The 11,394-nt window shown below is 30.0% G+C and overlaps 1 protein-coding gene across 5 annotated transcripts in view; it reads right to left on the bottom strand.

Moving 5' to 3' along the window:
* Nucleotides 1-1,327: 1,327 nt before the first annotated feature.
* The window catches only part of LOC100164056 (myb-like protein AA), a 61,129-nt gene continuing 51,062 nt past the window's right edge, over nucleotides 1,328-11,394 (bottom strand). For 4 of the 5 annotated variants that reach the window (XM_029488149.1, XM_029488150.1, XM_029488151.1 and 1 more), the window contains 15 exons: nucleotides 10,081-10,227; nucleotides 9,822-9,974; nucleotides 9,347-9,481; nucleotides 9,070-9,168; nucleotides 8,805-8,963; nucleotides 7,793-8,731; nucleotides 6,201-6,781; nucleotides 5,890-6,129; nucleotides 5,498-5,614; nucleotides 4,551-4,740; nucleotides 4,375-4,466; nucleotides 4,068-4,307; nucleotides 3,688-3,843; nucleotides 3,419-3,586; nucleotides 1,328-2,794 (listed from right to left, as the gene is read on the bottom strand). In XM_029488149.1, coding sequence (XP_029344009.1) covers nucleotides 2,564-2,794; nucleotides 3,419-3,586; nucleotides 3,688-3,843; nucleotides 4,068-4,307; nucleotides 4,375-4,466; nucleotides 4,551-4,740; nucleotides 5,498-5,614; nucleotides 5,890-6,129; nucleotides 6,201-6,781; nucleotides 7,793-8,731; nucleotides 8,805-8,963; nucleotides 9,070-9,168; nucleotides 9,347-9,481; nucleotides 9,822-9,974; nucleotides 10,081-10,227 — 3,647 coding nt within the window. In that variant the 3' untranslated portion in view covers nucleotides 1,328-2,563. Of the gene's footprint in view, nucleotides 2,795-3,418; nucleotides 3,587-3,687; nucleotides 3,844-4,067; nucleotides 4,308-4,374; nucleotides 4,467-4,550; nucleotides 4,741-5,497; nucleotides 5,615-5,889; nucleotides 6,130-6,200; nucleotides 6,782-7,792; nucleotides 8,732-8,804; nucleotides 8,964-9,069; nucleotides 9,169-9,346; nucleotides 9,482-9,821; nucleotides 9,975-10,080; nucleotides 10,228-11,394 lie in introns of those variants that run through there. The other variant, XM_029488153.1, reaches the window with a different exon arrangement.

Below are 11,394 nucleotides of genomic sequence, written 5' to 3'. Positions count from 1 at the left end.
AAATAAACATTTTTATTTTTTACTTTATATGTTATAGTTTTTATATATTTTATAGTAAAATTAGGCAAAACATCGGAGGTGGGGGCAAAGCTCCATCAAGTTACGTTTTAGAAAAATGTATAGAGATTTGGGTTGGATACACCACTGGCTAGTTCTCAACTAGGAAGTGTATATGGATGAATAATAAGTTTGAAGTGCAGGCGTCTGTTGTGTCATACCTACTGATACTATGTTGCACTGCCGGAGACAAGAGTAGTATTGCGATATGTGTGTAGGCCGTAGCACGTAGGGAAGGTATAAAATTGAATACATAGAAGGGAGCTTTGGTAAGCTTTGGAGAAAGAGCTTACATATAAGTGTTTAGAAGTAGGATCTGTATTAATAATAAGTATTAATATTATAATTTATAACTGTAGTACCTCCTATCTAATTTCAATTGAAAAACAACTGCACTGGCCACTATAGAGTTTGTCGCCACGTGACTGCGTTAATAATCTTTGAAACAATAATCATTTTCGTTTGAAGTGCATAGAGCCGTAGAATAGGTAGTGAAACTATACTAGTCATCGGTTCGGGGTAAATCACTGTGATTGTCAAGTATTGACTAATAGGCGGCCAACATACATAAGTTTAAATAAAATTGAAGAAAGATTAAAAATAACACCAAGGAAACAAATTGTCAATTCAGTTTCAATTTAAATTTCAATTAACTTATGTAGATTCATTTTTCCGGTCGGAAACAAACCCGTTGCTGCGAACTGCGAAAATAAATTACTTGATGCGGAACTGTGGCGGGAGAGTGTCCGAGTGTCGTATATACTTATACAGTAATACCTATAAGTTTAGTCGTATGTGAACGTAATATTAGGTATGCTAGCGGTATTTATATTTTTGAAACCAATTAATCACCGATATTATTTTTTCACCCAAAAAATGACCAAGTTCCCCAAAAAACGAGGTGTCCCGGAAAGTAGGAATGTTCCTTTACTTCTTTCATACTAAGTCTAAACACTCTTAGGTTAATAAACTTTATTGTGGTTTTTAAATAGTTAAAAATCAAAATATTGACATTATTGTTTCCAGACATGATTAAGAAACATTTCAAAATGTACAATAAATTAGTACTCTATTGTAATTATTTTAAATAATACAATTCTTATAATTTACAAATTAAAGGTGAGCTACCACATTAAAATGGTAATTAAGTAAGTATTATTATTGATTATACTTTATAAATGGACTATTGTAGTATATTATGGTTTGGTGGCTTTGGCAGTTTGCAGATGATTAGGTGATCTCCAATAAAATATAATTAGGATGAACAAAATATGCTAATTCTGTTTTATTATTAGTTACAAGTAACAGCAACTCATTACAATAACAATATATAGGTATCATTAGGTAGTATGGCATAATATGATAGTTAATAAAATACAAATAGCGTCAATTTGTATTACATATTATATTAAAGTCGACAATTTATGTATTCCAAAACATACATATTATTATTATATAGGATAAATGATAATGAAGTACATTGTATATATTGTATATTGTATAACACACATAGAATAAAATATAATAAGAATATATTATGAGTATCTACTACAAAGATTTGTAAATATAAACTTAAAATATGAACCTTCATTTTATGGTTGTTATTCAGTAAAACAGAGGAAATGCAACACACTAGTTACTTTTCAATAAATAATAATTACAAACAAAATTAATACAAAATGGTTTTATAATACCTACAACATTATGTGTTATTAGTTAATACATATAAATTATATGATATAAGAAATAAAACTAAATAAAAAAAATAAACGACTAAATGCTGTTGACAAACACATTTCAAATGCGTAAGAAAAGTTATAGCAATTCATATGACATATATAAGACATTAACTAAAATTTGAGGGAATTGTGTAAGCAAACAGGATAATGTTTCAATTGTAAAATTAGTTTAGTGGATTTTTTACCAAACAATGATACCATTTTAGATGTACTTAATCGTTTTTAGTATGTGTATAATGATAAATAATAATTACAAGAAATTAAAATGTAGCCAGAAATGAATAAGAAACGAAAATCCAAGAATTTAAATATTCTTTGTCGTGTAATGAAAAATAGTTTTTGATTCTACAATTATAATTTATTAGGAACCGGATATATTATGATTTCACAATGGCTAACTTGAATAAAAGGGAGATCTACACAAAATATACAATTATAATGTACTTTGTACATGCATATAACACCACATTAATAAAGTCCAATAATAAAATATGTACAACTTGTTTTATAAATTGGGATGAAAAACTAATAAAAACATTTAACTTTCATATTTTGGAACCAAATATTAGTCCTTTAAATGCAGTTTTAACAGGTAACAAATAACTAATAAGATTAAAAAAAAAACCAAAATAATAAATAGTTACATATAAAATTAATAATAAAAATATATATATAAATATGGGTATACATAGTGACACGATAAACAAACAATATTAATTAGTATAAATAATAAATAATAGTTTTTTAAATGGTTATTAGCGAGTCAATCAAGTAGCACTCGGTTTCAACACTACACCATCACTGAAGTTAATCATTTTCATGACTGGCTCATAGTCCCCGGCTAAATAGAACAGATCATTATTAACATAAATATTCTTTAGTCGTTGAGCATCCTTTTCAATGATTGAACTGAACTCTTCTATTGATACCACTTGACACCCATTCATAATGCTTTGTACATCATTAATGTCATTATGAGGTGATTTGAACAATGCTCCCTATAGTGTCATAAAACATAATAAATATACACTGTGATCATAATAAAAACTTGAGTATATTTTTATAGGCGTGATTAGAGTTCAGCCCCAGTGTCAACCTAGTTAATAACCGGTGCTATCTTAATAATGAACCGAAAAAAAGCCCTAAAAACCCAAGGCCATAGTTTTTAAAGCCCCCCTTTCCCCAATAAAGTATTTATATAATTTTAAAAAAAGTCTAAACTATCTATTTACAATTAATAATCTACAGTAACTTCAGAAATATTATTCATCCACAGCTCTGGATTACACCACCTAGCTACAAATTAAAAATTTATAATACAACAATAATATCCAATAATAGATGCATACCAAACCGTTGTCATCTGTCTTAAGCCTTAATAGTAGGTTTTTCCGAAGTCAGGAAATCAATTTGACAATACACGTTATTAACAAAATACCATCTAATTTTGTAGAGCATATCTTTGTAAGTAAATATTAATTATAATGATATTAATTATTTAAATGAAAGTTGTAACCCTTCTAACTTAAAAACTCAATTGACCTGCGCCTTTTAAAAATTACAGGGGCAGCCCAGGCACCCTAGGCTGCCATCGTAGACACGCCTATGTATATTGTACTAACCGGGTATGGTAGGTTTCCATTAAAGTTACTAGCCGTCTCTTCGGGGTGATAGAACCAAAATACTTTTACTTGCATTTTTTCCTGGTTCGTCTCCCACATACAGTTAACTTTACCGATAAAAGGTCGATCCAGTTGACCAGAAGATAGAAACACAGCACAATCACCAATCTAGTTACAAATAAAAAATATATAATTATAAAATTATAAAATTGCAAAGCAAACAACACAAACAGAACAAAAATACATTAGTATTGTAATTTGTAACATACACTTATGGTTTCGTCTCCTCTACTGATGGACCTATAAAAGGTCTTTTTATTTCCACCACGACCTGGACGCTTATAACTGTCACCTGACCATTTCCATATTTGCTGGTCAGACAAAAATGTTGGTACGTCACTGCTTTCCACTTCACTGGAGTCATTCTAAAATATTTCAATTTTGTTAATTTTTTTAATTTCTAGTTTTCCACTATCTATACATTTTTACCATAAAAACTATAAAATATGTCAGTTGATAAGCTATTCAATAAGATAACATAGTGTGACTCAGATGATTAAATAATTCAGCATTATTAAATCAGGTTTATAAATTATTATAATATATTCAAATTGCAATTTAGTTTGTAAATAATACCGGTTTTACTTACTTCTTTGGATTTGTCATCATCGTCATCATCCTCTTCAATGGTGTCTTCAATAAGTCCTTGAGGTGACAGAGTGGGTGGTTCAGATACAGAAAGCTCTAGCTCAGCATCTCGATGTCGCTTATGCTTTTTATGATGTTTTTTGTGGTGTTTGTGTTTATGTTTGGTTCTTGATTCATCGTGACTGTGCTTGTGTTTTCTATGTTTGCGTTTCTTTTTCAGTCTTCTTCTTTCATGATCATCCTACAAATATAGAATAATAAATGATAATACAATTCACACAACATTATAACAATAACAAGACACTCACATCGACGGTAGTTATTTCTACATCCGGTCGACTCGGACTGACGGGTATGCATTGTCGTTCAGCGAGTTCGACCGTAGTAGAACTATCCCGTTCTGAAACCACCAATGAACACAACATAGAATCCAAAATCCAAAATTACCCATCACCAATCAAAATTATAAGTACTAAATACTAACCTTCATTAGTTTGTTCAAGAGAAATGTCAGACGACTCTGAAGTCTGGCTTCTCACGGGAACAGAACTATGTGATGTGTCTCTTTGTGGAAGTGAAACAGCATCGTCTAAACTTTCTACACTGTCTAACGATACATTTGAAAACTTTCTTTTCTTAGGAATCACTGCTGGCTTATTGACAGTACATGGAGACTATAAGAAACATTTTAATGATTATAAAATACTTAAGATTTTACATAATATATGTTAGGTATATGTATATGTATGTATGAGCAAGTGTGTATGTATGTGTACATTATATATACAGAAATGCAAATGGGAAAAATACAATACAATATTATAATATAAATTTATACACATTTAGCATTAAAGAAAATAAGTATTTTGAATATAAAAAAAGGTCTGTTTTCAAAAAAATATTAGTTTTTCAAATATTCTATAAATTAACTGGCTGTTGGGTTTTGAATTATTCTTATAAACCTATGAAAATAATAAAATAATAGACTTTAAAGAGACATAGGTAAAACAAATATTTGTATTTTACAACTCAATAACTGCATAATATACTCGATAATATATTTGTTTAATAATTTTGTATGCACAAAGTGTTTTATATTTATTTCATTTACATTGGTACCTACTTCATTAACTCCACTTTATTTTTGGAACGTGTAGCTTTTTTCTTATTTAATAATCATTATATTGTTATAAATTTACTAAATAGTATGATAAACTACTATAATTTATTATTCAAAAATATTTTTGCTAACCGAGTAATTATTTTCAAAATATTTATTTATACTTAAACATATTATAAATTGTTTCAAATCAGTTAAATTTAGTTAAAATATGAATAAAAAGCAGAGTATGCTAGATAATTGGTAATAATTTTTGAATTTAAACCTGTAAGTATATTTGTATTATATGTTATTTAATATTTAGTAAATACCATTCTGTGCAATGCATCAGCTATTCGGCGTTTTTTACATACATATTCTGGCATTGCTAATATGTCGTCTTGGTCTTGGATCTCATCATCTTCATCTTCCACATCCCAATGTTTAATCTGTAAATTCATATGTAAATTAAATTAATTAATATTAAATGTATACAAACCATTTGTAGTATAAATATTTAATTCTTTAGCATTTATTATTTGAAAATACAATTATTTTATATGTATAGGTAAATATTTTTTTATGATTCCAGATTATATTTTTATGAAAATATATTTAATAATTGACATTAATAATACTGACAAAAACCTTACAAAATTCTAAGTTATTCCTAGATGTTCGGTAATATTATTATTAATAATATATATTCATTATAATAACTTACTTTAACTTCAGCTTTTAACTTTGGTTTTATTTTGTATTGGCCAGGAGATGGTGTCTCTATATTGTTAATTTTTATTGTTGAAACCCTGCTTAACAAGCCTGATGATATAGAAACTGGTTTTTCTTTCTTTGGAGTTAGAGACAGATGTTTTTTAATGACTTCATCAAAAGGATTTTGGATTTTTCTTGGTCGTCCGACTTTTCGTTTCTTCAAGGGTGGCATAATTTCATTTTCACTAATCTGAAAAATAAAACAATGAATTAAACATTTTAATAGGGAAACAGATAATTCAATCAAAATATGTTGCATACAATTGATGATGTACAGCGTTTTTTGACAATTTTTTTCTGATAGACCTTAGCATCATCCGATAATTTTTGAACATCAGACAGTTTAGCCATTGATGAGTTTGGCAATAATGTAGGTGGGGTATGTGTAGAATCTTTTCTAGGTGAATAAAGACTACATGCTTCCAACACAGGAGGAGAGAGATCTGAAGATGAGGAACTAGAAGTCTTGTGTTTGGTTTTTGCACTACAATCCAACTTCAACAGTTTTTCTTTAATATCTTCATTTTTACAATTGTTATTATTTCCTTCATCACATTTCAATACCTTTTTCGGACGACCTGGTCCACGTTTTACTTGTCCAGATGATGACAAACTTGATTCAGATACCTTTCGATTCAGAACTTTGTCTTTAGAGTAATTAGGTGACTTTTTTATTGTATCTAATTTTGAATTAACTTTTAATTTGTCAACAGAGTGGAAAATATCACTAGTCTGAGAAAATGATTTTTTGGTGTATACTTTTTTTGTGCCATTTTTATTCATTGTCACCTCAAGTGGTTTAGTAGTATTTTCTTCAAACTCATAACTGCATTCATTTTCCTCTAAAATTAAACAAAAACATAATATATAAGTTCATGTATTCACAAAAAATACTTGCAAATATCATAATATAATAGGGCAGACTTGAACTTTGTGCATTTAGCATGATTTCACCAGCATATGGATCTTCTAATTTTATGTTTTTTTAAATATCTTATTTTTTTTTTTTTGCTTTTTATATTCATTGCTGGGTAAGCAATTCATTAATTTCATGACTTTACTAATGAAATAGCAAAACATTTTAGAGTATAATTGTGCAATTTAATATTCTTAAATTGTAAATGCATATTCCTGATTTTACAATTTTTAGTGCATGTTTGTTGATAATTACAATTTTAATGATTTTTAATTATATGGTTAAAACCTTCTTAAATTTAAAATTTATAAAGGGTGTCTCAAAAAGAACGCCGGACTTGAAAAGGCTGCTATCCTAACCTAGATCTTGCGACTTGACGCCGTGTGATTTTTTCTTATGGGGATACACTAAGTCACGAGTTTACCAGAACAAAGTCCGAAACGTCTTGGAACTTAAGCAAGAAATTCGTCGTGTCCTCAACGAACTTGATGGGGCAATGTGTGATCGAGTGATGGTAAGAATAATCGCCTGTAGGGCTAGTAGGGGGGGGGGGGGTCATATGCCCGATGTTGTTTTTCACTGTTAAACCTCAATTTATCCTGAAGAGAATGATATATTTGTAATGTTTTTTTAAGAAAAATAAATTTAATGTATAGCAGGCGTTCTTTTTGAGACACCCTTTATCTCGTGGCCGTGACATGAATTTATGATCAACAATATTTATACTTTGAAAAGCATTTATTTTATAATACTATGTGTCTATGTATATAGTTACCTATTATAAATTATTTTATTTTTTTTTTTTTTTTAAGCAAATCAATTTACTTCATTAATTGCATAACTGCAAGCATATGTTGTACATGTTTAGACCATTGAAGTTCAAATCCTAATACTATATACCTATTATATAAATATAAAACTTGATTACCACACTTACCAGTTAAATTATTATTGTTTGAGTAACTCCTATTGACAGTGTCTTGTTCAGAAGTCTCACTGGATTTTTCAGTTTCTAAAAACTGTTCAGCCAACAAAAGCAAATCAATCTTGTTCACACCTTTTTCTTCTGTTTCCTCTACAGTATTTACATTGGAATCTATTGTTTGTACATTTTCCTTCTCTAAAGTATTAATTACAACTTCTTGATTATGATAACTATCCGATGGTTCACTAGAGTTACGTTTTTCAAACTGTTCAATACTATTCAGCAATAGTTCCAATCCAGTAATATCCGGTGTATTAGAATTTTCGGCTATAGATAATACAGAAGTCTGAGTAGCACCATCAGTCAAAGGCTGGTCATTATCCGTGCAGTCTTGTGCGCTCTCAGTGAAATTTGTTTCTTTACTTTCTTCAGTTAATGGATGATAAGTTTCATCTTCAGTTTGAAGATCTGTTTGATTGCTAGCATCATGTGATACGATTGCTTCAGATTCCAAAAGTTGTTCTGGTGCTGAAAAATCTAGTTTTAAGTCTTTTTCAGGTTCACTAATGGTAGTGTTACAATAGTCCAATGAAATTGACACATTTTCTTCCGTGTGTCTTGAAATTGTACTCTTCTCAGTAATAGACTGCTGCACTAATTTGGTTTGGACAGTTACAGACTCAGATACAGTTTGTATGTCGTTAATTTGGTTTTGACATCCAGATTGCATTTGAGTTGCAATAGTCAGTCCTGAGTGTGGTGGTTGAAGATGACTTATTAGTGGTTGAGCCACAATAGCAGACTGTTGTTGGTTGAAAATAATCATCTGATTTTCCGGTGACGTCAACTGTATTAACGGTTGTTGATGCGTATTGTTGTCGGTTAGTTGATGGTGAGTGTTTATGAGGGCCGGTGGGGTGGAAGAGCTGACTTGTTGTATCAGGTATGAACCTGAATAAAATCATAACAAGTGAATTAAAAATCGGAGAAACAGTTAGTAAGTAAAAATAAAAATAATATTTACCCGAACTTGCAATAGACGTATACTGTGGATGGTGGTTCATGATAGGTGATATAGTAGTCATCTGTTGCTGTGGTTGTTGGATCAGAGTATAACCTTGATTGGGTTGATGGTGATTCTGTGTTTCAGATTTACAATAATCATACGGCATAGTCATTAAACCTACATAATAATATTTAAGTTAATAAAATACAATAGATCTGTATAACAATTAATAAATAACATGAGTTGAAAATATCTATATTTTTGATTATTTGTTTTTACTAACCGGCAATAGAGTTTTGAGGCAAAAGAAAATATTGGCCAGATTGGTCTTGGACTAGTTGATATCCGACTGGCTGCACGGTCTGCTGTTCCAAAGCAGGAGCTTCACATAAAAAAAAAAGTACTTATTATGAGACACTTTTAAAATATTTATAAAAATAATATAATATTGGAAGAGAGGAAAATCGTTTAGACATCAATAATATGAATTAAAAAACTTTTCTAGTATGATAGAGTACAAACAAAATCAAACTATATTGTTTAGCATATCTATTGTCTACCTCTTAACGTAGTATTTTGAAAACTCCATTGACTTCCGATAGTGTTTTGAGGAATGCTGCAGCTCCCAGACGATGGCCATCGGTTAATACCTGCTGTTGAACCAGTCGTCATGGAACAATCGTTATAGGACAACACTAATGGACATACACCGAGTTATTATACATTTAACATAAATCGAGTACCTATATCATCCAGACCCAGTGGTATATATTTATTACTAATTAGTTTTACATGAGCAACATAATTGATAGTTGAAACGGTAGAAATACTATAAATATTGAACTATAGTAATAATATAACTATAAAGTATACTAAATATTACGTTTTTTTTTTTTTTTTTGTAATCGAATATTAATTTGTCGTATGGCCCAGTGGCCACATACCGTCTAGACATAAAAATTCCTGACTAAACACGCCACTGATAAATGATGATAGGTACATTTTTTTATAATAATGTAAAATGCGTCTGTTTACCCATTGTTTGCATCGGTGACTGATGAACGACTTCGGGCATCGATACCGTCGTAGTGGCCTCTCGTTGCCTTTGAACCTCCGTGTTGGAAGAACTTTGAGTATACCTTTGTCTGGCAACAGCTATGCCCACCGGTATATTTCCACTGACGCCAGCTAAATCGAATTACGTTCATAAGAAACCGTATATGGGGCGGGAAAGCCGGAAGGGTACTTATATAATATGATGGGTTTACGGTAAAATAATAACTTGATTGCGTACTTTTGATGGTTGTCGTTTGACTGCATTGGACAGTGGAATCTTTTTTTTTCAAAACCAGTGCCGGATTGTTCTGCGACGCATACGTTGTATATTTGGTCGAATTAACAGAGTCTTCGTTTCGGGTTGTTGCAATCGGAGTGGGAGCAACTACATTGGAAGAACAAATCAAATACTGAATTACAATAATTATCGCCAAAACTAAAACAAATATACTTTTAGGTCTACACGTATAATAAAACGAAAATGTTGGAATAACACCATTATTTGCATATTATTACTGTTCCCTTTCAGTATTTACCAAAATAATAACCTATGTATAAACTAATAAATTATTGGGAAATAAATCTATCTGGTTTCCATTGTACTATGAACTTCCGCGGTTAAATTGATGATGCTAAAAACAAGATTGAAATCCGCTATCCGCATTAATTCTCACCACGCACCCGACCCATAACATACAGTTTATAACACACAAACGCACTGATCTCTATTGATTATTATCTACGAAATATTTAGAAAAAAATCAACGTAGGCATTATGCACGACAAAAATTCACCTCAAAAAAAAAGAAAACTGAACATATAAATACTACATATAAATGTTATTATAACATTTTCTTAGCTAAATAGGTCGAACTTATCAGAATACTACTTCTGTGGGATGATGCTTCTTTATGAATCCCATGGACAAATTCTACCCAATGTGGTGGTGCAACTTTTGGCCGTTAGTAATCGTTTGGGGGATGTTTTTTCCTATGGGCAAACAAACGCCATTTGTCACGTCGACAAAACGACGAAACCGTTTGAAGTTAGGAAGCATTTTTTTCCTCTACTTCGGGATCTAAAACAACATGACGAAAACTAAACGGTTTTTTGTTTTGTTTAGTTGTTTTGTTTTAAAAACTACTTCAAGTACAAAATATCTAAGCAAAATAACATTTTTACTTTTACATTAACCTTCGTAAAATTATCATACAATATTTGTATATAATATGGTTAAAACTAAATAAATTACTTAATATTTTATTAGTTGTATAATAATTGTTTTCAAAATAATAAGTAATTATTATTAATTGTTCATAACTGTGTAAATATTACAAAGTACGTTTATTGTTGATTAGTGAATTTATAACATGAATAATATATTTACCTATATTTATATTTACCTACATAAGCAAATTATATGAATTATTAATCTAACTATTATATTCTAGTATCATTTAAAGTTGTTAAGTTATTTACACTAGATACAGCGATGCCTACATAATTTATTAACTATTATAAACTATAAATAAAAGTACGTATCTTTGTACTT

Source organism: Acyrthosiphon pisum, chromosome A1, assembly GCF_005508785.2.
Source record: "Acyrthosiphon pisum isolate AL4f chromosome A1, pea_aphid_22Mar2018_4r6ur, whole genome shotgun sequence".
Classification (NCBI taxonomy): domain Eukaryota; kingdom Metazoa; phylum Arthropoda; class Insecta; order Hemiptera; family Aphididae; genus Acyrthosiphon; species Acyrthosiphon pisum.
The sequence above is the reverse complement of the archived record's forward strand: the minus strand, read 5'-3'. Positions and strand labels throughout refer to the sequence as shown.